Here is a 26,745-nt window from a genome sequence, read left to right as displayed (position 1 = left end):
AAGTAATAATAATAAAAATAATGTGCCCAGTTAAAACCCCAAGATGCCAGACGTCTCCCAAAATAAGGGGACGCCAGCTCTCGCTTTGGTTAGAGTAACGGGGAGCGAGAGCGAAAAGTCGATTGAATTTTGCGCGGTGTCCCTTGATACTTTTTCCTATCTGTATGTTTTTTTTTTGGGGGGGGTTGTTGTTGTTGTTGTTGTTGTTAACGGGAGCCACTGCTTTTCAAATAAATAAAAAAAAACGAGAATGTGTGCTCTTGTGCACGCGCACGCTCGCGTGTCCGCGCGCGGCTTTTTTTTTTTGTTAAATATCCGGCGCCGGGCTCCCGCTTCCTTTTCCGGCGGCGACATGGCGAAGGCGCGCGTGGTGCCGAGCGACTTGTTCCCGCTGGTCTTCGCCTTCCTGCAAGAAAACCATTTCGAGGGGGCGGCGCGGGCTTTCGGGAAAGCTGCCGGCGTGGTGAGTGGAGGGGCAACGCGGGGGGGGGGGACTGTTGCTTTTCTTGGGGGGGGGGTTGGCGGCGCGTGCGCGAGTCTGTGCGCAACTGGAGGCGACAGGGATGCATGAAATCCCTGGAGAAGGGAGAGGGGTCTCGGGGGTCAAGCCTCTTTCCCCGCCAGCAGTGTGCCATAACCCCCAACATTTATCCGATGAAAATATGGAGGTCCCAAGGGGAGGTCTCCCCAGGTGAGGTGGGGGGGGACTCCATATTTGGAGGTCAGGGTTCAGATCCTGAACTGAAGGGGCTTTTTGGGGGGCGTGATGGCAGTTGCAAAGGGAAAACAGTTGGAGGGGAGCCTCCTCCCGTCTCAAGGCAGCAGATGTTTCTCCTCTCCGCGCACGTGGGGGCTAGGGGACGTTTGAGTTTTTGCAACTTCCGCCTTTCCAGAACGAGGGGCGCGAAACATTGTCACGTGGCTGGGGAAGCCAAAGGTGTGTTGGGGTTAAATTAAGAGAATTTAGTTGGCTTGGTCAGTAGAACGTGTGCAAAGTGGCGTAGAGTCGTTAAATCTGTTGCCAAGTACAGGGGTGCCTCGGGTTAAGTACTTAATTCGTTCTGGAGGTCCATTCTTAATCTGAAACTGTTCTTAACCTGAAGCACCACTTTAGCTAATGGGGCCTCCTGCTGCTGCCCTGCTGCCGGAGCACGATTTCTGTTCTCATCCTGAAGCAAAAAAATAATACCTGAGGTAATATTTCTGGGTTAGCGGAGTCTGTAACCTGAAGCATATGCAACCTGAAGCATATGTAACCCGAGGTACCACTGTACTTGGCAGTTCTATTCCATATTCATATTACTTTTATCATTCACCTGGCATTTTCAGAAGGTGAAATTAAAATTGTTTTTCTGAAAACAGTTATGTGCTTGGTAGACTTCCCAAGCTAGATGTTGTCCATTCACAAAAGCAATAGCAGATTTGAATCCCGCACAACCAGAAACATGCTTTTAAGGCCCCTCATTGAATAAATTCACAGAAATTAAGTTTCACCCCCTAAAATGACATGCCCTAATGTGGGATGGAGGTGATCTGTGGGCTTCTGTGGAAGTTAGATAATTGTTATTTATACATTAAATTTCTATACCACCCTTCATCTGAGTACCACAAAGTTTTACAAAGCAATCTTTAAGGCACCATGTATATGAGGGAGTGGTAAGTAATTGATAAAGGAGGAAGGAAATGTGCTGATGGACTGGGGCAAAGTGCATTTACTTTGAGGGGCTGTTGGGTTTGTGGGTGGGGGTAGGGAGAGTGGATTATTGAGGATGGGCGAAAGCGCCTGAAGAGCCCAAGGTGTTGGCAGCAGGAGGCTCCAAAATTCACAGCACATGGTGCTTGCTTGCAAGGAGGGCAGACTGGTCCCCCCCCCAAAAGCATCACAACTTACTGTCAAAAAGGTCCCCCCCCCCCGTATTTTATTATTTTTGCATTGTTTTCATTTCAGACAAAACAAGACCCCAATGCCGCTTCTCTCCTTGATGTCTTCAACTACTGGCTGAAGTAAGTAGTGTAGTTTTTCAGAGAGACTTGCTGCCTGTTGGTTCCAAGCAATTTTTCATTGGTTACCTGTTTGTTTGTTTTAGTAAAGCTGTTCATTGTCAGTCTCTCTCTCCCTCACTGGATGCCAAACTAGGAATATGAGTGTGGGTAGCTGAGGCAAGTCCAGAGTCTGGTGAATCAGACTCAGGACTTGCCTATAAAAAATGCTTCACAAATTGGAATAACACCAAGTAAATGGGATGGTAATGAAGGAGTATGAATTCTTTGACATCATCAGTGCCTCAAAGGAAGTCCTAACATAGGTCTAGCCTATGTTTGATTGGTTTCATCGTGTGGTTTTCTAAAGCTGTTCTAACTTGTCTCCATTGCTCCTAATGCATTGCTAAGCTTAAGCAGCCACACAGGCCCTGCTATAAAGCAGGAATTCAGGGGAGGGGGCGGAATGCCATATTTATAGCAATGCCAGAATGCAGATGGAAATTTGCAGACTGGCTGTGGGTGATCCACAAAGCACACATGGTGAGGTAATAAATATTAAAAGTCAACGGGACTACTTAAGAATAAATGTGCACAGCTGGATGTTTATGGTAAAATATCATACATGAAATGTTTATCAAACGTATTATTTTCCCCAAGAAATGTTTGCTACACCAGTTGATTCACTGGTGCCATTAATCTCATAGGAGATACTTTTCAAAGGCACATTATTCTTTGCCATCTTTATCCACATGAAGACAGGGGATGAATATGTATGTATGGATGGATTGATTGATTGATTGATTGATTGCATTTGTATGCATCTATCATGGATCATCAGGAGGTCTCCTATTCAGACAATGACCAGATCCAGCTGCTGCATATGTCTTCAGATCCTGCCCTGGGATCAGAGGAGAACCACATGTTCTTCTTTTAAACTGGTTCTGTTGACCTTGGCAAATCTAAATCCAACTGCCGAGGGATGAGAGCCACCAAAGAAAATGTAGTGTGTACATCACCTCTCAATATTGGGACAAATATATATGCCCATGCATTCTCTTTATTTGTCCTGGGTTGCTTTGTGAGAAAACTTCGTTGCAAAAGTAAGCTAAGTGTACCAATTCTCAAGCATTGGGGTGGGGTGGGGGGGGTTTTCACATTGCGCCTGTGCAAATGGATGTGGTTCTGCACATCCTGTTATTTGTGTGTGCCTGATGCACGTGTTTTTATCACGCAGCAGTGTAGCAGGGAGTGTTAATTTTTTTTAATTATTTTTTTAAATGATATTTATTAAATTTTCAACAATTACAAAAAAATATGAACATACCACGTTGAACAAAAACCAAGCAACACACCACAATATAAAAAAGAAGAAAAAACCCCAGAAAAATAAAACCCATTAAACAAAAACAAAATTAGAAAAAAAGAAAAAGCATCATATCTCCTTTCTATTCTTTCATTAGCTTGTTTCCTTGACCTCCTCACACCTCCCTTTTTTGTATTCTAGATCAGTTATCCATTTCAGCAAATCCTTTCCCTCTTTTTTAAAATTTTAGTCCTGTAATTTATCTTAATATAATGTAACTTTACTTTTCCTCCTTTCACCAATTAACAGTCAGTTATTCCCAACTCCTTTATATCATTCCTGCTAAAATAATATAATCATATAAAATCATATAATAATCATTCCAACATCCTTCTAACAATTATTAATTTTACAATGTTTCTGCTAAAAAATTGCGTTACTTTATTTAACCTTATCTTACCGTAAAACACCTTGAGGCTTAAAACTTAATGCTTATTTATACATAATTCCTTATATCATTTCTACTGAAGCCAGACAGTTTCATTCCAACATTTTCCCTAATATTTTAATCGTTAGCATGGACCAGTTTAAAATGCAGTTTCCCCTCCCCCCAAAACGTGCAGTTCCTGTTTGTGCATACTTGAGAAATCAGGAGTAACACCCGCCCACCCATGTGGATATGGAGTTACCACTACAGTGGTACCTCAGGTTACATACGCTTCAGGTTACGGACTCCGCTAACCCCGAAATATTACCTCGGGTTAAGAACTTTGCTTCAGGATGAGAACTGAAATCGTGCTCCGGCAGCACAGCAGCAGCAGGAAGCGCCATTAGCTAAAGTGGTGCTTCAGGTTAAGAACAGTTTCAGGTTAAGAACAGACCTCCGGAACGAATTAAGTTCTTAACCTGAGGTACCACTGTATTTGCGAGGGGAGGGAAGTCTGTTCAGCACTGATGCGAAGACACCCACCCTGATATCCAGGGAGTTCTGCGGTGCTCAGAAGACGGTAACAGGACCTTCTTGGTTATTCTAGATGTTGAACCAAAGCCAAGAATGAAAGGATTCCTCTCTCTCAGACAAAGTAGGTACACTGTGGTAGCCAACAATGCAGTCCTACCCATGCCTACAAGGAAGTAAACCAAATTCAGTTCAACAGATCTTGCTGGATCCTAAAACGACTATAGTTATACCTCATCCCATCTTCCTTCAGCCAGTCCTGCATTCCTTTTTGGCTGCTGTTTCTTCTTGCCTATCTTTCCCCCCACAAGATGGAGCTTTTGATTCATTAGTGAAGGAGCTAGGAGAGAGGATTTAAAAACTAAATACCGGTTGTGAGAAACCACACGAGGGGGCAGTGCTGTTGTGCTTGAATCCTGCTTGCAGGTTTCCCCACAGACACTTGGTTGGCCATTGTCAGAAGTGGGTGCTGGACTAGACGGGCCATTGGCCTAAGTAATCCAGCAGCTTCGGCTTGTGTTCTTAGGGACAGAAAACTTAATACTGTTGCCTTTCTACCAGCACCTGAGGTCACAGACGAACCTCACAGACAGCTCAGTTACACAGTAGTGACTGTGATGTTTTCTTTTAGGTCGCCTGAAGCCAAAAAAAGACAAGCTGTTCCCAATGGCCCACCAGCGAAGAAGGCAAAGAAAGAATCTTCATCCAGTTCTGACAGCTCCAGTGAAGATGAGAAGCCTCCAGCTAAAAAACTAGGTAAATTAAGCTAGTTTCCTCCAGTATACAGATACAGTGGTGCCTCGCAAGACGAAATTAATCCGTTCCGTGAGGCTCTTCGTATAGCGGTTTTTTCGTCTTGCGAAGCAAGCCCATTGACAGCGGATTAGCGCTATTAGTGGTTTAGCGGCTTTTAGCGGATCAGCTGATAAGCAGCTTAGCGGCTTAGGGAAAGGGGGGAAAAACCCGCAGGAACTCGCAAGACATTTTCGTCTTGCGAAGCAAGCCCATAGGGAAATTCGTTTTGCGAAGCGCCTCCAAAACGGAAAACCCTTTCGTCTAGGGGGTTTTCCGTCTTGCGAGGCGTTCGTCTTGCGGGGCACCACTGTAAGGTGCTTCATTCTTGGGTGTTGATTTTGCTTCTGTAAGGAGTAGCCCAGTTGCATCACTTGTGTGTGGAAACGCCTTTCTCCTCCCATTACTTCTGTCCACATTTGGATACGGGTCACTGGCTCCTTGAACAATCCAGAGCAAATAAGTTATTCAGCGCCCTTGAGTAAAGGTTCCATCAGCCACTATACCGTAATGTTTATCATAAACATAACTCAAAGCAGTTGGAAGTCCATGGCCAAAGAATATAGGTAAGGGGGGCTATAGTAGCTTTAAGGAGTCCTACTCAGCAAGTGGGGGAAAATATGGAAATCACGTAAATGCACGTGAAGGTTTTTTGGGGGGAGAAAACAAAATGCAACCCAAACTGAGGGGTGTGTTTTACACGACTGATATTAAAACTAACACATGCAGATGTTTGCAAGCATAGCTTTGTTTTAGGGTTAAAGTAATCTGTTCATAGGGTGGGAAGAAGTGGTGGTGGGGTTTTTGTGTGGTTTTTTTTTTTGATGGGGTGCTCTTTGCAATAGCAACTTTTGCTGACTGCTGTCTGCCATTAAGATAAAAAAGATGGGGCTATATTCCTTTCTAAATAACTCAGTGTTTTCTTTTTCTCCCCACCCCAAATCTAGCAGCCAAGGCTGCTGCTGTAACCAAAGTGCCGGCAAAGGCAGCTCCTGAGAGCAGCAGTGATGATTCCAGCGACTCTTCCGATTCAGAGCAAGAGAAGAAGTCGCCAGCAAAGGTGAGATTCTTGCCCTTGCTCCTCCTCTACGTCTGGAAAAGTCCTAAAGATGCCCTGAAAGCTACAAAACATGGAAACTCATATGTCTCTGTGAGCTGGCCAGCCCTGGTTTTTTTATTATTAGTGTTCTTAATAACAATGACATTCTTGTTTAGGAAAGAAAATAACGTGAAGGCGAAAAATGATTACCATGCCCCTAAGATTTATGCTTGGTCGCTTACAAAGAACTCTCAACCTTTATCCAAAACATTTAAAACATGGTGGCAGATAATTTTGGATATTGGGTGGAAGTAAAGGCCAGGACACGACGTCAGTGGAAATGAGGGTCATTCTGGAAAGGGTTTGCTAAAAAAAAAAATTGTGCTGTAAGAAATGGTTTTTAAAGGAATCGAGGGGAACCAACCGAAGTTGTGATGCCCTGTTCTCCTCCAGGGAAACTTTACTGAACAGACTATTTCCAAAGGTATTCTAGGGAACCCTGTGATTCCTCCGTAAAATCAGTAATGGTGGCAATCTTCTCTGAAAGGCAGTGAGGCCACCATTGTTCATCTTAACCTGCAATGCATAGGGGCAGAAATATGTGCTGTATATTCTAAACTGCCCTCTTGGTTCATATGGAACAGTGGTGGGGTCCAATAGTGGCCAGCGCTCTACATAAAATAAGCATGCACACTAGAACTTTTCCTGGAATCCTCTGCTATGGGTCTCCTGGTTGTTCCAAGTGTCTAGGAGTCCCTTGGTGGGTATGGATTTATTGAATCTATAATTCTGAAAGTGCTGGTTTTGAATATACTCTGTACATAGTTTGAGGGTGGAATGTTTTAAAATATGAACATGGAATAATAGAGGCGTTAAATCAGGGTTTCCCAAAGTTGGGCCTCCAGCAGTTTTTGGACTACAATTCCCATCATCCATGACGACTGGTCCCGCTAGCGAGGGATGATGGGAGTTGTAGTCTAGAAACAGCTGGGGACCCAGCTTTGGTAAACTGTGTTAAATGGTGGCCATGGGCTCTTATGAAAGCGTATTGGACTCCATCCTCCAGGCTTCTGACATGTATTTGTAACTTATTCATGAAGTTGCCAGCAAATGTACCATAGAGCAGAGAAGGGTGGAGCGCTCCTCTGCTATGACACTGGACTGGTAACATTCACATGCTTTGCTTCCCTGGGAAAACATAGAATGGGTTGATGTTGTGTGAAAAGCAGAATGGGCATTTGAGCATTTAGGCCAAGCAAGGCTGCACTCCAACTGTGCTGGTCCTGTGGGATAACCGAGAGGCGAGGTCCAAGTCCAGTCCGAGGTCGAAGGTGCAACATGGAGGTAGTCCATAAAAGCTGAAGCTGGGAGCAGGGCAGGGAGTCGGGTGAGGTCAGGAACTCTGGCAGAAAAGCAGGACAGGGTGCAGGCAGGAACTGGCTACCAACAACGTTGCTCCCGCAACTTGGGACTGGGGCTGGCTAGCTTTTATCTGCCCCAAGGCACAGGGTGGCCCCGATCCTCAGGTGACTCGCCTCTCCTGGCCTGGAGGCAAGCACTCCTCCTGCGGGAACTTAGTTCCCTCCGCCTCTCTGCCCTGAGCCTCTGCAGCTCAGGAGAGGCTGGAGGGTTACCGGACCCAGAGGCAACCTCAGCTTCCTCTGACGGGGCTGAGAGTGGAGCACCTGCAGGCAATGGGTTCTTCATCACCTCAGGAGCCAGAGCAGACTTAGCTGGTGCCTGCACCTGAGGATCCAGCACAGGTGAGGACCCTTCAGGCTCAAGCCCCAGCCACGGCTCAGCTGGTTCTGGAGGCGGGGAATCCTATGCAGGCTGGGATTCCTCAGGTTCAGCATCCGAGTCCGAATCCCAGGCCATCACACCAACTTTTGCTGAAGACAGGGTTATAGTCAACTAAATATTACGTAAAATATTACTAAAGTAATGTGACTTGTGGTGTTTACTGACTTCTCTCGTTAGAAGGGAACAGGTCTCCCGGTTAAGAAAGCTATCGTGAAAACAAAACCGCAGAAGAAACCCAGCAGTTCTAGTTCAGATTCAAGTAGCTCAGAAGATGAAGCTCCCAAAAAGCAGCAGCCAAAGCCAGCTTCTAAACCAGGTAACTCACCTGCGTTAGTGCAGAAAACCAAAATGCAGTTAACAAGTTCTCACAGGGGAGCTCTGAAAGGATTTTGTGGCTCTTGAGTTCATTGAATTACGTGTAAAACCAGAGTTTTGTTCTGTAGACGCAGCTGACTTTTTTCTGTTGCTTCTAAGTTTAGATCGTTTCACAGACGAGAGATACATAGGGCTGTCTTTGAAATGGTTTAGGAGTTCCACCTGGTCCAAGGGAGAGCTGCAAGTTTAACTGGGAGGGTGAATCAATCATGTTATGCCAGGATCATACCAACTCAGCTGCCCCAGCTCCCATTGTGTTTCTGGGCCCAATCCAGAGTGCTAGTTTTAACCTTTAGAGCCCTTAATGGCTTGGAATCGGGATACCTGAAATACCACGTTCTGTGTCACACATACTTGCCGAAACAGTGAGATCTTCACAGGCCCTACCACAGATGCCTCAGCCAGGTGATGGGCGAATATTGGGAACAGTGCCTACTAAGTGGTGGCACCATAGTTGCGGAATGCCCTTGCCCACAGAGGCTTATCTGGCGCCGACTTTATGGTAATTTTTGCATCAGGCGAAGACTTAACTCTTTTTTGTTCTCTCGGGCTTTTAAAAAAATCTCATTTTAACAAAGAGCTCATGTTCCGAACCACGGTTTATGTGCTGTGTGTTTTTGAGACTGGCTTTTATTTTCTCTGCTGGAAATGTTTCTGCTGCACCTGTTCTAGGTTACTGTGTTGTTGTAGAAAAGTAAAAGTTACAAAAGTTTTTTAAAAAGCCATTCATATCCAAAACACTGAAAACAGGGATAAAGCCTGGACAATATGAATTTCCTTTTCTAGACCTCAGGCCTGATGCAATACTGAAGACCCTCCCTCCTTTATGATAGCTCAGTTGGTAGAGAATTAGACTCTTAATCTCAGGGTCATGGGTTTCAGCAAAAGATTTCTGCATTGCGGGAAGTTGGACTAGATGATTCCTATTGTCCCTCCCATGTATCTGATTCTATGAATATATAATACTTAACGTGCTCAGAACAACAGTGGGGGTTTTTAACGGCATGATACCAACTCGTTAAGCCAAGTACAAAGAAATATGAATCCTCTTTAAAGTAAACTAAACTAATCTTGCTGAAAACAATAGAAAATGATGTTCACTGTTTTGGATCGTTAAACATATCATACCGTACAGGCCAACAAATTGAACTTGGGAAAGGGGGGGTAAAAATTATTGTAGCGCTATGCATATGCAATAGCTGGATTCGAGCTTTCTAATTTCCTCCGTGCATCAAATATTATTTGCTTTCGCAATCAGCAGCAAAAGTCACCAAAGTGACGCCCAAAATTAAAATTACCAATGGCAAAGCGGAAAGTAGCAGTGGCAGCAGCAGCAGCAGTGAGGATTCTGATGCAGAAAAGGGTCCACCTGCGAAGGTAAGCAATAGATCTTTGTATGGTGGCTAGAATTGCTAAGGCTTGTCTTTTCTGTATTTCTTGTTTGGAGGGAACTCAGTTACACTAAAGCATGGGAACTAGGCAAGCATACTTGGGGTGGAGCCTTCAGATGAGTTCTGCGGCCTATTTACACTCGGAGCACTCAAGACTTCATATGCTATTTTCGCAATCCTCTACTCAAGTCTGTCTTAGACTTGTGGCGCACATGTCCGCTCCAAAATTCAACTTAGGAACTCCTCTGAGTTCAGACAGACTTACTCTCAGATTAAGCGTGCAAAGGATTGCAGACGTAATCTTCCAGCTGTTCCCCGTGAACATGGAGAAAGTCAAAAATTTCTCTTGACTTTTATATTTTCTCCTTGCGCCCCAGAATTTCTCAGCTGATACTGTGCCTCTACTGTATTTGTATTGTGACTCCCCCAAAAATATTTTTTTGAATAAATTTTGTTAGGATTTATAAAAAGAAATCCAAAGCTTAACATCAAATGTCTCTTTTTAATCCAAAACTAAAACATTGATTTAAATGCAATAAAAAGATAGGGGGGAAAGAGAGAAGAAGGAAAACAGGGAAAGTAGAAAGAGAAAGGAAGAAGAAGAAGAAAATAGTTCAGATGTGGCTGCCCTTATTTTTATACGTTCCTCAATGCTTGCTCTGTTCTATATCATAATTCCCATAGATAGGAGTGTTGCAGTAAACCATAGCTTTGACTTTCAATGGGGTTTTGATGAAGTTCCTCACAGAAGGCTTTTAAGAGAACCTAGTTGATATGTGGCAAAAAGATAGATCCTTTTTATAGGTAACTGTTTAAAAATAGGAAACAAGAAGTAGGAATGATTGATTGACCATTCTAGGGAAGTGATTGGAAGAGCCCTCTGCCCCGCCCCAGTTTTCTATATTTAAATTGGTGCTATTTAGCAAACCATGCAAACAACAAGGTAGCAATGTTTTCAGATTACACCAAATTATTACGTTTTTGTATACGCTGGAAGCCGCCCAGAGTGGCTGGGGCAACCCAGTCAGATGGGCAGGGTAGAAATAATAAAATAATTGTTGTTGGTGCTGTTGTTATTGCTGAAGGAATCTCAAGCAGAGTTTGATGAGCTCCAAAAGCATCAAAACTGAAAACAGGATGACAGTTGAGAGAGTGCAAAGTAACGTACTCTGGGACAAAAATAACTAACTTCTGATACTGATTGATTAGCTGCGTCTATCCAGAGACATTCTCATGCTCTATTGGCCAGTTAAAGAGTAATGAGTAAGTTCACTGGGAGAGGAGAGAGATTCAGTATTCCATTCGCAGCAGAAAAGGCAAGTTCCATGTTGGGAAATGGACTGAAAATCACAGGGCAAGCTTCCTAAATTAATATAGAAATCGGATGCAGTCAGATTTAGATTACTATGGCAAGACCTTTTTCTTTTTTTTTAAGTTATGGATATAAAGGGCAGCCAGTGATCCAGTTCTATGTGTTTTCACTAGGAATGACCTGCTGAGATCAGTGAGGCTTCCAAGTAACTGGAGGACAGTAACCTCAAACTTGGCATTTGTAGCACTTATTCCTTTTTGCATGAGATCTAAGTCTGCAGCTCTTAAGCACAGTCCTTGCTATAATCAAAATGATTGATCCGTATGGTGGGAAAGGAACCGTTTCACAGGGTTATCTCCTCATCTGCAACATGGAAAATGGTCTATTATGCATTCATATAGTTCAGGAAGTATTTCTGGTGTGATTCAGTAATGCTAGCCTGGTGTAAATAGTAAGCAGGTGATGCTGTTAAGAAGAACATACATGTAGAAGCAGCTGGAGCGCTTCAAAGCTTGTGGCAGCTTAAAAGTATTAGCGGTAAGATAATGCCACATTATTCTGCCTCTTGCATTGCTGCGTCATTTTACATTGCTTACGAAGAAAGAGAGAAAAGGAATGAGCTGGTTTTCATTTTCCATCCTCTTTTGACTCCTGGTATGTAGTCCAGTCCTCCTAGACAGCTACTTTATTCATCTGACAAATTAGACTCTAGCCCCACAAAACTTATGAAACAATACGTTTGTTGGCCTTTAAAGAATATCCGTATGACTTCTTCCTGCAAGAGTCTTTAACTATCCCTCTGGAATAAATTCTCTTTTAATAGCCTTTCATGTCTCCGGCTTGTATTTGAGTTGTGTGCCTGGTAGGGTAGCAAATGGTTAGCTTTGGATTGTAATTGCTCTTCAAACTTCACCCTTAATGAATGGGCAACGGTGGGTCATCTTCTCCCCTGTAATAAGAGCGAGCCAAAGAAAACTCCGCAGTCCAAACCTGAAGGTGCTCGTCTACCCACAAAGAAGCAAAGCAGCAGCAGCAGCAGCAGCAGTGATGATTCTTCTGACAGTTCGGCAAGTGGGAAGCCAGTGTCAAAGCCCAAGGCAGGTGAGTTGCTGGCGGATGCTTAAAATCCACCCTGAAGCTCCAGTTAATTCCAGAGCAGCGCCACAAGATTATTAAATGGGACGGGGCATTTTGACCAGGTTATTATGCCAATGCTAACATACCCATCAGGGAGAGAGGACCCTGGTAACAGAATAGCATTTCCAGGGAAGTTTACCCTCCTTGTGTTCTTTTGAAGACCTTTCTCAATAGTTTTTGTAATTTTAAATCATGTGTAATTATAAATCACCCAGGGAGTGCACCATGTTTTGTGAGTGCTGTGTCGCTGTTGGTATTTTGACTTAATGGCTTTATATCTCATTTCGTATTTTATAATTCTTTTTGGGGGGGAATAAATATTATTAGGATTTCTAAAGAGAAATATAAAGCTTAATATCAAATATCCCCTAAATATTGATCTAAAACATTGATCTAAATACAGTAAGAACATAGAAAAAGAGTGAAAAAGAAAAGCAGGAAAAATTATTATTGTCCATGCCGGGTCGGTCAACCTTTGCTACTGTGTCCTTTCTTTTAGCAGATCAAGATGGTCAGCAAAAACTGTGAGGTTTTTAGCGGGGGCAATTAGAATAGGATCTATTGTTTGATTATTGGTCTAAACCCCCAAAATGTACCGTATTTTTCCCTCTATAACACGCAGATTTTTTCTCCTAAAAAGGAAGGGGAAATGTCTGTGCGTGTTATAGAGCGAATGTGTGGTCCCTGGAGCCGAAAAAGCAGGCAAAAATCAAATCGCGAAGTGGCTGCTTTCCTGCATTCTGCCTCAGGGTCTTACTGCCCACCCTCCTCTGTTTCGTTGCTGTGTTTGCTGAAACGGAACAAAGAGCAGGGAAAGCCCCTCCCCTCCAGGCAAGCTCCGGTGCTGCTGGGGGAGAGGGAGAGAGAGGGGGGAGGGAGAGAGAGGGAGGGAGGGAGAGAGACAGAGACAGAGACAGAGACAGAGACAGAGACAGAGACAGAGACAGAGACAGAGACAGAGATGGCTGGCTTGGGTGGGGGGAAACTTTTGCCTTTCTTTCCTCCAACCCGTTAAATCCCTCTCCTGCATTCTTAGCCAGCTGCTTCTCTGCACACCCCTCTAATGTCCCTTCTTTGTTTTTCCTTCGCTCCCCACTTAAAATGTGGTTACAAAGCATAGATCCACATGGATCCTCAGGATCTTTGCATTGGGTCACCCCAAATTCACCATCAGATCACATAGCATGTCCATGGCTACAGCCTGCACCAAAAAAATCACGCACCCACTGTTGCCTGGGGCTGCAATGGTGCAAAAATGTGGTTACAAAGCATGGATCCACAGGGATTCTCAGGATCTTTGCATTGGGTCACCCCAAATTCACCATCAGATCACATAGCATGTCCATGGCTACAGCCTGCACCAAAAAAATCACGCACCCACTGTTGCCTGGGGCTGCAATGGTGCAAAAACGTGGTTACAAAGCATGGATCCACAGGGATTCTCAGGATCTTTGCATTGGGTCACCCCAAATTCACCATCAGATCACATAGCATGTCCATGGCTACAGCCTGCACCAAAAAAATCACGCACCCACTGTTGCCTGGGGCTGCAATGGTGCAAAAACGTGGTTACAAAGCATGGATCCACAGGAATTCTCAGGATTTTGGCATTGGGTCACCCCAAATTCACCATCAGATCACATGTCTGTGGCCACAGCATGAAGCCCAAAAATGATACATCCACTGTTTCATTCAGAATGTTTTTTCCCTTGTTTTCCTCCTCTAAAAACGATGTGCGTGTTATGGTCAGGTGCGTGTTATAGAGCGAAAAATACGGTATTTTCTACAGTTTTTACCTCTATCTTCAGTATATTTTATTTTATTTTATTGCTATGGCTAGTGGCTAATGCAAATAAAGATTCTTCTTCTCTTCTCTAGAAAGAGAAATAAAGAAGTAATAGACAAGAGATTTTAAAAAAGAGAGAGAGAATAAAGTTCCGAAATTAATTATTTTTCGTGCTTGTTTATTGTAAAGTGCCCAATCTGTGCCTTCCTGGAATCTGTGTTAGATGTAACATGTAACATACGGGGTTTACTAGTCTGGAGGTGGGGTGAATTATAGCCCCAGCCCTCTTTCCTTCCCCAGAGTTTGCCTGAAGCCAGAGTTGGCCCTGCTGTACACAAACCACAACTGTCCCCTGCCTGCTGTCTCTTAAAGCTTGAGTAGAACATAGGCTTGCTTTCCCACCTGACAGAGCCAGAGGAAACACATGTCCTTCAAGCTCAGAGCTCGAGGGACGATGAGGAAACATGCGGCTTTCGCTGTAGCAGCTGATGGAAGGTCCAAGACTTCCATAGGCTGTGTGTCGAAGCAGAGCAGTTACAAATCTTTGTAAAAGAGGAAAAGGAGAGGCATGTGGGCCTAAGGTAAAGGCCCCTGACCATTAGGTCCAGTTGTGACCGACTCTGGGGTTGCGGCACTTTATTGGCCAAGGGAGCTGGGGTCTTGTGGCCAGCATGACTAAGCCGCTTCTGGCGAACCAGAGCAACGCATGGAAACGCCGTTTACCTTCCCGCTGGAGTGGTACCTATTTATCTACTTGCACGTTGATGTGCTTTTGAACTGCTAGGTGGGCAGGAGCAGAGAACGAGCAACGGGAGCTCACCCCATTGCGGGGATTCGAGCCGCCAACCTTCTGATCAGCAAGCCCTAGGCTCTGTGGCTAAACCCACAGCGCCACCCGCGGGCCTAGTCTGTGCCTAATAGGCACTGAGGCAGACCAAATGCCTGTCCCCTCTCCAGCTCTGAGCTGTTGGCAGACAGGGGCTTGTTTTCCGGCCCAATTCCAAGCTTAGAGCTGGAGAGCGGAGCAGGATATTCTCCCCCCCCCCCCCAAAAAAAAACAACCCCACAACTTTATGTTGTATTTCAGAGACATAGCACAAGGTTAGAGACAAGACCCTGCCACTTGGGTCTGAGAGAACTACCAGCAAGATTGACCATAAATGGTTGACTTCTTGCGGTATCACTTTGAGAAGCATATGCTCCACAGATCCTCTTGGCTAGATGATTTCACACACACACACACACACACACACACACTCACTGCAATGTGACTAGCTTCATATTTGTCTCTCGTGTTTTGGTTGTTGGCAGATCTCATTCCACCAGATTCTCTTTTGTCCCTTCTTCGCAGGCCAGTACAGCGCTGTGCCACCTCCTTCGTCCATAGAGTCAAGGAAGGGCAAAGCACAATCTCTGCCTGTAAAGACTTCTAAGAAAAAGGTGGAAAACCATGACGAAAAGGAGCAGGTGCCCAAGAAGAAAACAGCAAGTATGTATTTGTGGAGTGGAATTAAACATTAAGGTGACAGCGTCCATATCTGATGGAGGGGACTTGAGAGACAGTCCTTGTTTTGTTGCATTTTGGGCAGGGAGTTTATGCGCATGTATAAAATAGGCTCTCTGTCGGATACTGCCTAATGACTTGTTAAAACTTCCGGAAAACTAAGGAACTTTCCAAGGTTGGCCTTGGTTCTGTGTATTCCATAATTCCTGGCTTCTCTGGCGGGCACAAGGCTTTGTACCACAAAGAGAGAGGCCTCTACCAGTTGAACAAAGCCTTTCTCTGTCATGAAACATGTAAGCTTACAAGTCCCCGCAATCACTGGCTGAACGCACGTTAACACACACCTTTTGCACATCAGTTTAAAGTGCCTTGTCTGCAAAATGCTAGGTGTCTTTTTTGGTAGCCTGAGATCAGGATGCTAGTAAGTACCCCAACTCCAGAAACCTTCGTAGTTAAAGGGACTGTTCTGATTTGTGCTGGGCTGGCTCCTTTTAAAAAGTCTTCTTGTACATACATCTCGGTATGAGCGTTTGTTAGACTGGAATTGTTTGGGGGCCCTTGAAGAGAAAGTTCAGTGAAAGCAGCCTGTTTTTCTTTGTAGCTAAAGGACCTGCGGCTAAGCCATCACCTGCTCCCAAATCTGCTGCTGTTTCCACCCAAAAAGAAGAGACTAGTTCAGACAGTGACTCAGGTGAGTACCACAAACAAGCAAGTTCTCTGGATTCTTTATCACTGTGTCTTTTACTGAGGAAATGTTTGGATTTACATACTATGGAGGCAGTGAGTGAGACAGAAGTACCCTCTGTTTGAAGCTACCTGTCGGGTTACTTTTGATGTATACAACTGGTGCAGAATTACTTTGCACAGGGGACATCTCACACATGGGCAAATGTAATCACTTGATGAAGAATCGTGCTTAGGAGTGGATTGGGGGATTCTCTTGGACGTTTTATGTCCAGAGGCTTGAGGCAGAATAGCAGAATGAATGGCCTTCTCTGTAGTAACTCCCCGTTTGTGGAATGCCGTCCCCAGGGAGGTTCGCTTGGCGTCTTCATTATATATATTTTAGGTGCCAGGCAAATGCGTTCCTCTTCAACCATGCCTTTAGTTGATTAATATTCTACAGCCTTTTAAATGTATGTGGGAAGACAGGGGTTACTGTTTTGCTATTTGGTTTTACCTATTTACTTGTTTTTATCCTGTATTTTATTCCGTGAACCATCCTGAGATCTTACGATGAATGGTGGTATATAAATCTTAATACATAAATAAAGTCGTACCTTGGATCTCAAATACCTTGGCTCCCGAACAAATCGGCTCCTGAACGACTGAAACCCGGAAGTCAGTGTTCCGGTTTTTGAACGATTTTCAGAAGCCAAACATCCAGGGCAGCTTCCAATTAACTGCAGGACGCTCCTGCAGCCAATTGGAAGCCGCGCCTTGGATTTCAAGAACCAAGGTACGAATGTAAATAAAATACCTGACAATAATGATGCTGATTTATTACTTATACCCCCGTCCATCTGACTGGGTCACCCCAGCTACTTGGGGCAGCTTTCAACAGAATATTAAAAAAACCCATAATGAAACATCAGACATTAAAAACAATCATGCCCCATAAGTCTTACAAGCTGCTCTTGTATATTCCTGAAGCTGAACTGTTGGTGAAAAGTGCTACCTTACAGTTCCATCACCAAAGTTTATCTTTGTATACTCTTGCGCATATTGCGGGGCAACAGAGCGATATTGTATGCCTCTCTGTTAGAGGCTTCTTATACAGTCATACCTCGGGTTACAGCTGTTTCGGGTTGCGGATTGCCAAAATCCAGAAGGGGTTACTTCCTGGTTTCGGCGGTCACACATGCGCAGAAGCACCGAATTGCAGCACGCAGACGCGGGTTGCAAACATGCATCCCACATGGATCACGCTCGCAACCTGAGCGTCCACTGTACTGCTGGTAGGATGTGGGTGGCGCTGTAGTCTAAACCACTGAGCCTCTTGGGCTTGTCGATCAGGAGGTCGACGGTTCGAATCCATGCAACGGGGCGAGCTGCTATTGTTCTGTCCCTGCTCCTGCCAGCCTAGCAGTTCAGCAGCACGCCAGTGCAAGTAGATAAATAGGTCCCGCTGCAGCTGGAAGGCAAAGGGCGTTTCCGTGCGCTCTGGTTTCCGTTACGGTGTTCCCTTGCACCAGAAGTTTAGTCCTGCTGGCCACATGACCCAGAAAGCTGTCTCTGGACAAACGCCGGCTCCCTTGGCCTGAAAGCGAGATGAGCGCCGCAACCCCATAGTCAACCTTTGTCTGGACTTAACTGTCCAGGGGTCCTGGTAGAGTAGGATAGGTTGCTTGTTTAGCCTCCATTGATTCAGTGGTGTTTTTTTTACTTGTACCACTCCTGAGGTCAGCGTAAGGCTGTAAGGGAGCAGAGGGTTTGGTGTATGTCCACTCCTTGCCTATCATACTTGTCAGGGGTTCAGGGAGAGAGGCGCAGATGAGGGAGAGAGACGCAGAGTGAGGGGGAAGGATTCCAGGGTGACGAGGAAGAGGACGACAATGACCCAAGATTGTCCATGAGTCCGTCCAGTGAATCGGAGGACTCCCAAAAGGGAGCCCCTCTGGTCAAGCCAAGGGGAGCTAGAGGGGGAAGCAGTCAGGAGCAGGGAAACGAAGGGGGAACCCCCAGTGGGAGTTGGAGAGCGAGACCGGCTGCTCCGCTGGAACGGAGTGAGGGGGGAGGAGTGACCAGTGTGTCAGAAGGAGCAGAACAGGAAGCAGAGAGGGGAAGGAGATCAGGGCAAGACGTCCTGCCGGAAGGGGAGGAAAGTAGTATCGAGGGCAGTGTAACTGTCGAAGGCAAGGTCAGGAGCAACGTACGCGCGCCAAGTTCAAAATGGGAGGCGCGCGGAAATGAAGAGAGTCCTGGGGAGGAGCCTGGTCCCAAAGCCCGAAGGAGGGGGGAGGAGGCGGCAGAGGACTCAGCCTCTGGAGAGTCCCGAAGGGAGAGAACACAGGGGGGCAGAAAGACCCTGCGGAAAAGGAAAGAGAGAAAGAGGTGGACCAGTACAAGCCTCTTAAACTGGTGTAGAGGCGGGACTGACTCAGAGGGGACTTCAGCGGTCTAAGCGTAACAGACGTAGAGTCACGGAGCTCGGCTGCGAAGCTAAGAATGCTCTTCAATAAAAGCTTTTGTACATAAGCCGGACTGGACTTTGGTCTCTTGTGAGCTGGGACCATGGGTGACTCTGACAATACTCTAGCCTCTACCCAGTGTTAGGCTTCCTGCTGGACATTGTTACATCAGCATATCTGTAATGTTGCACCACGTGATCTCCACTGACAGAGGCCTATCTCGAGAGATGCTGGCACAACAGGGCTTTTGCAACGCTTTGAAAACCCCACCTGGCATATCTTGAGCACAGGACTGTAAAGCTATCATTAGCACTTCTGTTTGTTTTCGTTTAAAGCACATACCCCGCTTGGAATCTCTGCGGTGCGAGGTTAAAATGTGCTGGGACTTAAAACCACTGTCTTGTTTGGATTTTGTGCATAGATAGTAGCTCTGAAGAAGACAAGAAGCTTCCTGCCAAATCGTCTGCAACAAAGGTTGCTGCTAAACCCGCTCCGTCAAAGGCAGAGACCAGCTCTTCTGATAGCTCAGGTACCTGGGGTTACAAGCAAACAAGCTCCATGTTGATCATTACTGTTCCCATATTACGAAAACTTCTGGCCACAGTTACACAGATCCCTGGACGTGTTCCTTGCCATATCTAAAACAAGTAAAAGCCACAACGCTGCAAGTACAGTGGTGCCTCGGGTTACAGACGCTTCAGGTTACAGACTCCGCTAACCCAGAAATAGTACCTTGGGTTAAGAACTTTGCTTCAGGATGAGAACAGAAATTGTGCGGTGGCGGCAGCAGGAGGCCCCATTAGCTAAAGTGGTGCTTCAGGTTAAGAACAGTTTCAGGTTAAAAACGGACCTCCGGAACGAATTAAGTTCTTAACCCGAGGGTACCACTGTACTTTGCTTAATTTTCTTCTACCACTCCTTGTGCCCTTTAGGCTTTCAGTGTGGCCCTGCCAATGAGCTTTAGGCTATAAATCAGGGCTGCATGTGACCCTTGAGACCTTTTTGGGCGGCCCTCAGCAACATTTTACGTCCCCACTTCCCCAGCCCTCACACTGCCTTCCCAAATCCCAAATTTCGGGCTTGTCCCCACCCCATGCGGCAAGGCAGTGTGTGGCCTGTGGGTTTTCTTCCAGCTCACAAGAGACTGTCTTGATGTAGATGTTCCATAGAAAAGATAACCTTCCACCGTTTAAGTAGCCATTGTTTTTTATAAGGACTTATAATCACATAACCGAGCCTATTCCCTATGTTTATTTATGCTCCAGTTAGCCACAGAAGAGGTGCCTGTCTGTTTAAAAACCGGCAAGTATCCTTGCTCTGTTTAAATTGTCTCAGTTGATCAATGAGTAAATATTCCAATAACTGCACATGAAATGTGTACACATATATATCTCGTGTGCCAATCTGTCTGATAATTAGTATGGGCAGGGACCCTATAATTAATCTCACACCCTCCTAAGTCAGCTTTCCTAACAAAATTCTTTCCCCTCCTACTCTTCCTTGAATAGTGAAAACACTGGTATTTGGATTCGTCCTGTGGGTGTACAACTCGCCCCATCTGAAACTGAACTGTGAAAATAGTGTTTGCAGAACCTGCAGTGCTTTTGTCGTTGAAATTTCTCCTTTAAAATTTGCAATGCCCTTCCCTAGATTCTGACAGCTCTGAGGATGAAACTCCTGCAAATGCTGCAGTTAAACCAGCTGCAAAGGCGGCAAAGAAGATTCCTGTGATGGTTGGAAAGAAGGCGGATGCTGGCTCTGGGGATAAGAGAGTTGCTCCCCCCAAAACTGCTGCAAAGAGTCCCAAGTCAGGATCCAAACCTAGCCTCTCTGCCTCCCAAGCAAGCAGTTCTTCAGACTCCAGCAGCAGCAGCTCAAGTAGCGAAGAGGAGCAGAGCAAGCCTGCCCAGAAGTCGGCTAAGAAGTCGCAGGCCAAACCCGTTCAGAAGCCGGCTAGCAAACTGGCCAGCAGCAAGAGCACAGCGGCTTCAAAGCAAGCGGAGTCCGAAAGCAGCAGCTCTTCCGACAGCTGCAGCGATGACGAGCCCAAAGCGGCAGGGGAAGGGCTAAAGAATAAAGCCAAGAAAAACAGCAAGCCGTCGAAGAAAAAGGCATCGAAAGCTTCATCTGCGCCTGCAGGCAAAACGCCGTCTTCCAAGACTCTTTCATCTGAAGCAGCTAGCGATGGGGAGAGCAGCAGTTCTGATGATGACGACAATGACGATGGGGCTGTAAATGGAGGTACGTCACTGCTAGCCAGGAATGAAGTAGGGAATGCTGAATATGAAAGAAAGTTAATACTGTATGCAGGGTGGATTTGATTTAAATCACAATTTAAATCACTAGTCCGTAAGGCTTGATTTAAATCATTTATTTTTTTTGCAGAAAGACTCATTCTTGCTGTGCTGGCATAATCTTAATATTTACAACCAAAGGAAGGTTTCATTTTTGGAATAATAAATTTTCAGAGTAGTTTTTACAGTTATATCAAAAATTACTGATTTGGTTATACTATTTCAAATACATAGATAATTATGAAATTATTGTGAGGTTTAATAAGTTAACTTTATGTTTGGACAACTTTTCTGCTGTACTTTATTGGAAGGGGAAAAAACCAATAATTTCCTTAATAACAATTTAAACAATTTATTTAGCTAAAACGGTAACATTATAGCATATGTATCCACGTTTGTTAACCGATGTGGTTAAACAATAATAAAAAAAACCCCTTAGACTATGTTTTAGCACACATGAAAAACTTAAATCCTTATTTCCTGATAAATAGCCTTTGGACTATAATGTAACTTAAACAGGAAACTATCTTTAGACAGATTTTTCCTCCAAAAGCATTTTATTTCAAAAATCCAATTTAAATTTTAAAAAATTCCAAATTTAATTTTTTTTAAAAAATTCATTTTATTTTTAAAAATAAAAAAAAAGATTTTTATCCACCCTGACCGCATACATGAATGCCGTATGTGCAATCTTTCCCCAGTAACTGCAGTGAATCTTATCTTCAGTGGGCAGTCAAAAAGAATATGGGTCATTAAAGTAGCACTGGATGTGGGTTGCAACAAAACATTTCTTACTTTTACTCCCACCCCACCTGACTGCTTATTCTATGGGCTGTTCTCTTATATTGAGTAAGATGTGATTGTGTTAGGGACGCAGGTGGCGCTGTGGTCTAAACCACTGAGCCTAGGGCTTGGCGATCGGAAGGTCAGCGGTTCGAATCCCCGCAACGGGGTGAGCTCCCGTTGCTCGGTCCCTGCTCCTGCCCACCTAGCAGTTCAAAAGCACGTCAAAGTGCAAGTAGATAAATAGGTACCGCTCCGGCGGGAAGGTAAACAGCGTTTTCGTGCGCTGCTCTGGTTCGCCAGAAGCGGCTTAGTCATGCTGGCCACATGACCTGGAAGCTGTCTGTGGACAAACGCCGGCTCCCTCGGCCTATAGAGCAAGATGAGCGCGCAACCCCAGAGTTGTCCGCAACTGGACCTACATTTACCTTTTACCTTTATGATTGTGTTGAAACACGGCAGGCCAATCCAAGAAGAAACGAAAAAGGGAGGACAGCCAGGGGCAGGAGACACCAAATGCGGGGAAGAACAAGAAACCCAAAACGCCACATACGTTCCCCAAGATGAAGCGGGTAAGAATCATGGCATTGTAGAGTCGGGAGGGACCCCGAGGGTCATCTAGTCGCGGGAATCTCAGCTAAAGCATTCCTAGAGATAAAGAATTACCTGACATTCAGAAGACATCTTAAGGCAGCCCTGTTCAGGGATGTTTTTAATATGTAATGCTGTATTGTTTTTAATACTGATTGGGAGCCGCCCAGAGTGGCTGGGGAAACTCAGCCAGATGGGCGGGGTATAAATAATAAATTATTATTATTATTATTATTACTAGCAGATGGCCACCCAACCTTTGCTTAAAAACCTCCAAGGAAGGAGAGGCCTACAACCTACTGAGGGAGACTGTTCCACCGTCGAACAGCTCTTACTGTCGGAAAGTTCTTCCTGGTGCTTAGTCGGAATCTCCTTTCTTGTAACTCGAAGCCATTGGTTCGAGTTCTGCCCTCCAGAGCAGGAGAAAACAAACTTGCTCCCTCCTTCATGTGGCAGCCCTTGAGATATTTGAAGATGGCCACCATCTCTCCAACTCCACCTGTCTCTGGGTTTTGGACTTTTTGTCAGAACGTTCTCAGAGGGTTAGAGTAGGGTCACATATGTCCACAGCCCTTAGCCTTAACACCGGCTCACCACAGGGTTGTGTGTTGAGTCCCCTGCTCTATACTCTCTATACGTATGATTGTACAGCCATTTATTCCAGCAACAAAATCATCAAGTTTGCTGATGACACTACGGTGGTGGGGCTCATTTCAGGAGGGGATGAGTCCGCCTATCGGGACGAGGTGGAGCGGCTTTGTGCTTGGTGTGGAGAGAACAATCTGGCTCTTAATACGGCTAAGACCAAGGAATTGGTGGTGGATTACAGGAAAAAAAAGGCGGACATTCAGCCCTTGTATATCAACGGGGAGAGGGTGGCGGAATTCAGGTTTTTGGGAGTGACTATCGATCAGGGCATGACTTGGAGCGCAAATACCACTGCTCTGGTGAAGAAGGCCCAGCAGAGAATTTATTTCCTCAGACTTTTAAAGAAGAACAATCTGAGTGAGAGACTGCTGGTGTCCTTCTACCGAGGCTCCATAGAGAGCATTCTCACATACTGTATTTGTGCCTGGTTCTCCAGCTGTACAGCTAGGAAGAGGAAGGTGCTCCAGAAGGTCATAACCACAGCCCAAAGGATTATTGGTCATCCCCTCCCATCTTTGGAAGAACTGTACGGTTCCCGTTGTCTTAGGAAAGCAAACAATATCCTGCAGGATGCATCTCACCCGGGACACAGTCTGTTTGTACTACTGCCTTCTGGCAGGAGATACAGAAACATCAAGTCAAGGACAAATAGACTGAAAAATAGTTTCTATCCAAGAGCTGTGGCCTTCTTAAATGCAGTAACTCGATAGTGTGACCTGGGAGTTTGATGGGTGTGGGTGTGGGTGTGGCTGGAATGTGGTTTGTTTGGTTGTTGTTGTTGTTTTGCTTTTGTTGTTTTTAAGGGATGGCATCCAATTTCGTTGCACTTGTGCAATGTTGCACTTGTGTAATGACAATAAAGAATCTATCTATCTATCTATCTATCTATCTATCTATATCTCTTCTCAGTCTCTTGGAGAAGACTGAGAGGATCTCGGGAGAAGGGGTGGAATTGCCTTCTTGACAAGAGCTGCGAAAAGCTTTCATCTCTGTTGGTTGTCTCCTTTTACCCTGAGAAACCTTGTTGAGGTGCTATAAATTTGCCAGGAGCAGCCAGGCATCTGTGCATAGCTGTCAACCGTCCCTTATTTGGTGGGAAAGTCCCTTATCCCAGCGCCGTGTCCCGCAGCTGTCCCTTATTGATGATGTCCCTTTAATTTCCCGGGTTTCAAAGGAAGCAGCTCCTCTCCCCTCCCTCCCTGCCAGCCACGGAGGAGGGAGGCTCCAACTGTGTTGCTTGGCTGCGTTGCTCATCCAATAAGGAGTTTAAGAACAACTGGGTGGTGGAGCTTGCTTGCCTTGTGCCGATCCAATCGGCCGCGTTGCCTGGGGACTCGTCTTTGCTCAGCGCTTCGCTGCGGAGAGGTGTCGGTGGTTTTCCTTGCTGCATCCCCTTTGCCGGGTTGCTGCGCTGTGGGAATCACCGCTTGAGGCTTCGTTTGGCTGTTGGCTGGGCTTTCTGCCTTTGGCTGGGAGGGGCTCAGAAGTTGAACATAGCTGTGCTCTGAAAATCCCTTATTTTGGCTGCTGATCCCTTATTTTTGGGGCTGCTGGTACCTTATTTTCAAATCTGTAAATTGACAGCAATGCATCTGTGGTTCTAGTCCAGGGGTCAGTTCCTCCGCACCAGAAATAGCATTTGCGCATCACGGCCCAAACCACAAAAACTTTGCTGGAGCTTCCTGCAGCCAGTGGGAAGCTGGCCAATGTCGCAAAAGGTAGTCCCTGCTCTGCTCCGCGCTGGTTTAGCGCAGCGCACGGGAGCCAACCCAGCGGGCGGCGGGGGTCCATGGGCCAGTTAAACGACCCGCATGGGCCGCTTGTGGCCCATGAGCCTTAGGTTGCCGGCCCTTGTTCTACTCATTCGGGCATCATGAAGCATTTATGTCCCAGGAAGATTCTTAACTTTACTGTTTTGGTGCATACCGCCATAAATCCAATGTAGTTTGGGGCTCATTGCTTTAAATTAGCACGACGGCTACTTCAAGAAAATACCAAAATACCAATTTTCTTTCAACAGCAGTCCAGTCCTTTCCGCAGAGTAAAAGCAGAAGAGATTGAGGTGGATGCACGAGTAGCAAACAATTCATTTGATGCCAAGGTAAGAGGAAGATAAAAGTTGCATTCCTCCAGACTGTAGTTTGTGCAAAACTGTGGAATTTTTGCACAGTCTAGGACCTGTTTGCTTTAGGGAGCATTGCCTCTTCAGTAACTACTCGGTGTTCCTTTGCTGACTGGTGGTCACTGACTCGCTATCTCTTCCAGAGAGGAGCTGCGGGTGACTGGGGCGAAAAGGCCAACGAAGTCCTGAAATTTACAAAAGGGAAATCCTTCCGACACGAGAAAACAAAGAAGAAAAGGGGAAGTTACTGCGGCGGCGCGATCTCCACGCAGATAAACTCCATCAAATTTGAAAGCGACTAAACTTCAGTTGCCGCTGCAGAATCCAAGGCCTGAGCATGTGAAAAGATGCGAAGTGTAGTGGGATATCTCTTCCACAAAGCATCAACTCTTGTATTGGTAACATGGGAAGATGGTTGCTCTTTTGCGTAATGACAAAACTTAGCCGTGTCTGTGACTGTCTCTTGAGGACTTCCCAGACTTTCTTAATTAAGTACAAACTTATTTTTAGATGACACAAGTTCAGTTCTAGCAGACCTCATGAAGCAATATGTATGTTGTTCTTGTTTTGCTAAACGCCCTTTTTTAATCTTCCAACAAATCTAACATTAAGGATGTACCGAAAGTGACATGCCTCTCTATTGCTCCGCTCCTTGGTAGGGAATCTGGTCTTGCCTGCTGTCAAAAGGGTGATCCCACCTTCGCAATCTTGCCTATCATTTTCCCCCTCTTCATTTGGGGCATTCATAAAACATTTCCATAATCTCTTAAGAGCTGGGCAACTTGGTTAAATCCAGGTAAATCTCCCTTTTCCTATAAATGGATTGGCTAGAACTACTTGAAAATCAAGTTAATTTTTTGGGCCATTGTTTTTGTAGATGAGGCAACAAAAATGTCTGCCTGTTTCCTTTCGGTTTCTCCAAAAGCCAGGAAAATACCCAAGGGTTGAAAAAGCTCCAGAGTGCAGGGCCACTCATTGTTATCTACGTTTTGGCAATCATGTAATACCTTCAAGGGGACGTGAGAGTTCTTGCATGGTGGCTCTGCCAACTAATATGTCGCTCGCAAAGGCCGTTCTTATTTGGATAGTGTGCAGTTGGGCCCGTTGAAGCCTTTGTCCATATGCTTTTGTTTTGCTTTTGGGGAATGTGATGACTTTTTATTTCCCAGAGATGGCCAGGTCCAGTTAAGGCTCTTACGTGAGAAGCTTGCAACCTCAGGCATGTTAATCCTTGCTGATGTGCTTCAGTGTGGCCAGAGAAGCCACAATGCCTCTTTAGGGTGCAGCCTAGACGCCTGACCTAGAACCCAGCTGCTAAAAGAAACCGGACCTGTTCAAGAAGTACCATCTGGTAATGGAAAGATGGGAGAAGTGGTTGTTGGGAGCTCTCACCCCACCCCACCCCACCCCACCCCCAAAGAGAAAACCTTCAACCATGTTTCATCCACTTGGAGCATAAAAGTAATAACTGCGTGGGAAGCTGGCTGTCAAGAGAGAGCATTTTAGATGTTTCCCTGTTGTGGATATCGCTGTACTTCAGAATCCGTCCACAGTAAATGCTATGCCAGCAATGTCTGCGGGTTAAAGACAAAACAGCCAAGGTTATAATGTGTCTTAATGCCCCAAAGGGCTATTCTTTTCACAGCCTTGGCCCCTTGCCTTTTGATGTCTACAGATTCCATTGGCATGGTACAAGAAACTGGCAAGACTCAACTCCTTAATGGTGTTGGGACGGTTGGATATTTTATTTGAATAGACAAACATTTAGTATAATAAAAATGTTTTTAAAATGT

General features: G+C 45.4%; 1 protein-coding gene and 1 long non-coding RNA gene across 4 annotated transcripts; both read left to right on the top strand.

The window, feature by feature from the left end:
* The first annotated feature begins 308 nt into the window (after nt 1–308).
* NOLC1 (nucleolar and coiled-body phosphoprotein 1) lies at nt 309–26,745 on the top strand. Of its 3 annotated transcripts, none has more exons than XM_081864291.1 (14): nt 309–463; nt 1,949–2,004; nt 4,876–5,000; nt 5,987–6,096; nt 8,056–8,194; nt 9,512–9,630; nt 11,916–12,057; nt 15,231–15,368; nt 15,985–16,074; nt 18,936–19,043; nt 20,165–20,755; nt 22,054–22,163; nt 24,851–24,931; nt 25,096–26,745. In XM_081864291.1, exons 1-14 carry the CDS (start codon nt 353–355, stop codon nt 25,252–25,254), a joined length of 2,079 nt encoding a protein of 692 aa, XP_081720417.1. In that variant the 5' UTR covers nt 309–352; the 3' UTR covers nt 25,255–26,745. The 3 variants fall into 3 exon arrangements, with proteins under 3 accessions (XP_081720417.1, XP_081720416.1, XP_081720415.1); XM_081864290.1 differs by having other exon boundaries at nt 5,984–6,096; nt 9,515–9,630; XM_081864289.1 differs by having other exon boundaries at nt 5,984–6,096.
* Nucleotides 14,334–14,924, top strand: LOC309343193. The gene is made up of 2 exons (XR_014157170.1): nt 14,334–14,460; nt 14,787–14,924. It is a non-coding gene; the product is annotated as an uncharacterized lncRNA (long non-coding RNA).

This window comes from Podarcis erhardii (genome assembly GCF_964252035.2).
Source record: "Podarcis erhardii genome assembly, chromosome: 5".
Classification (NCBI taxonomy): domain Eukaryota; kingdom Metazoa; phylum Chordata; class Lepidosauria; order Squamata; family Lacertidae; genus Podarcis; species Podarcis erhardii.
This window is presented reverse-complemented; position numbering and strand designations above follow the sequence as displayed.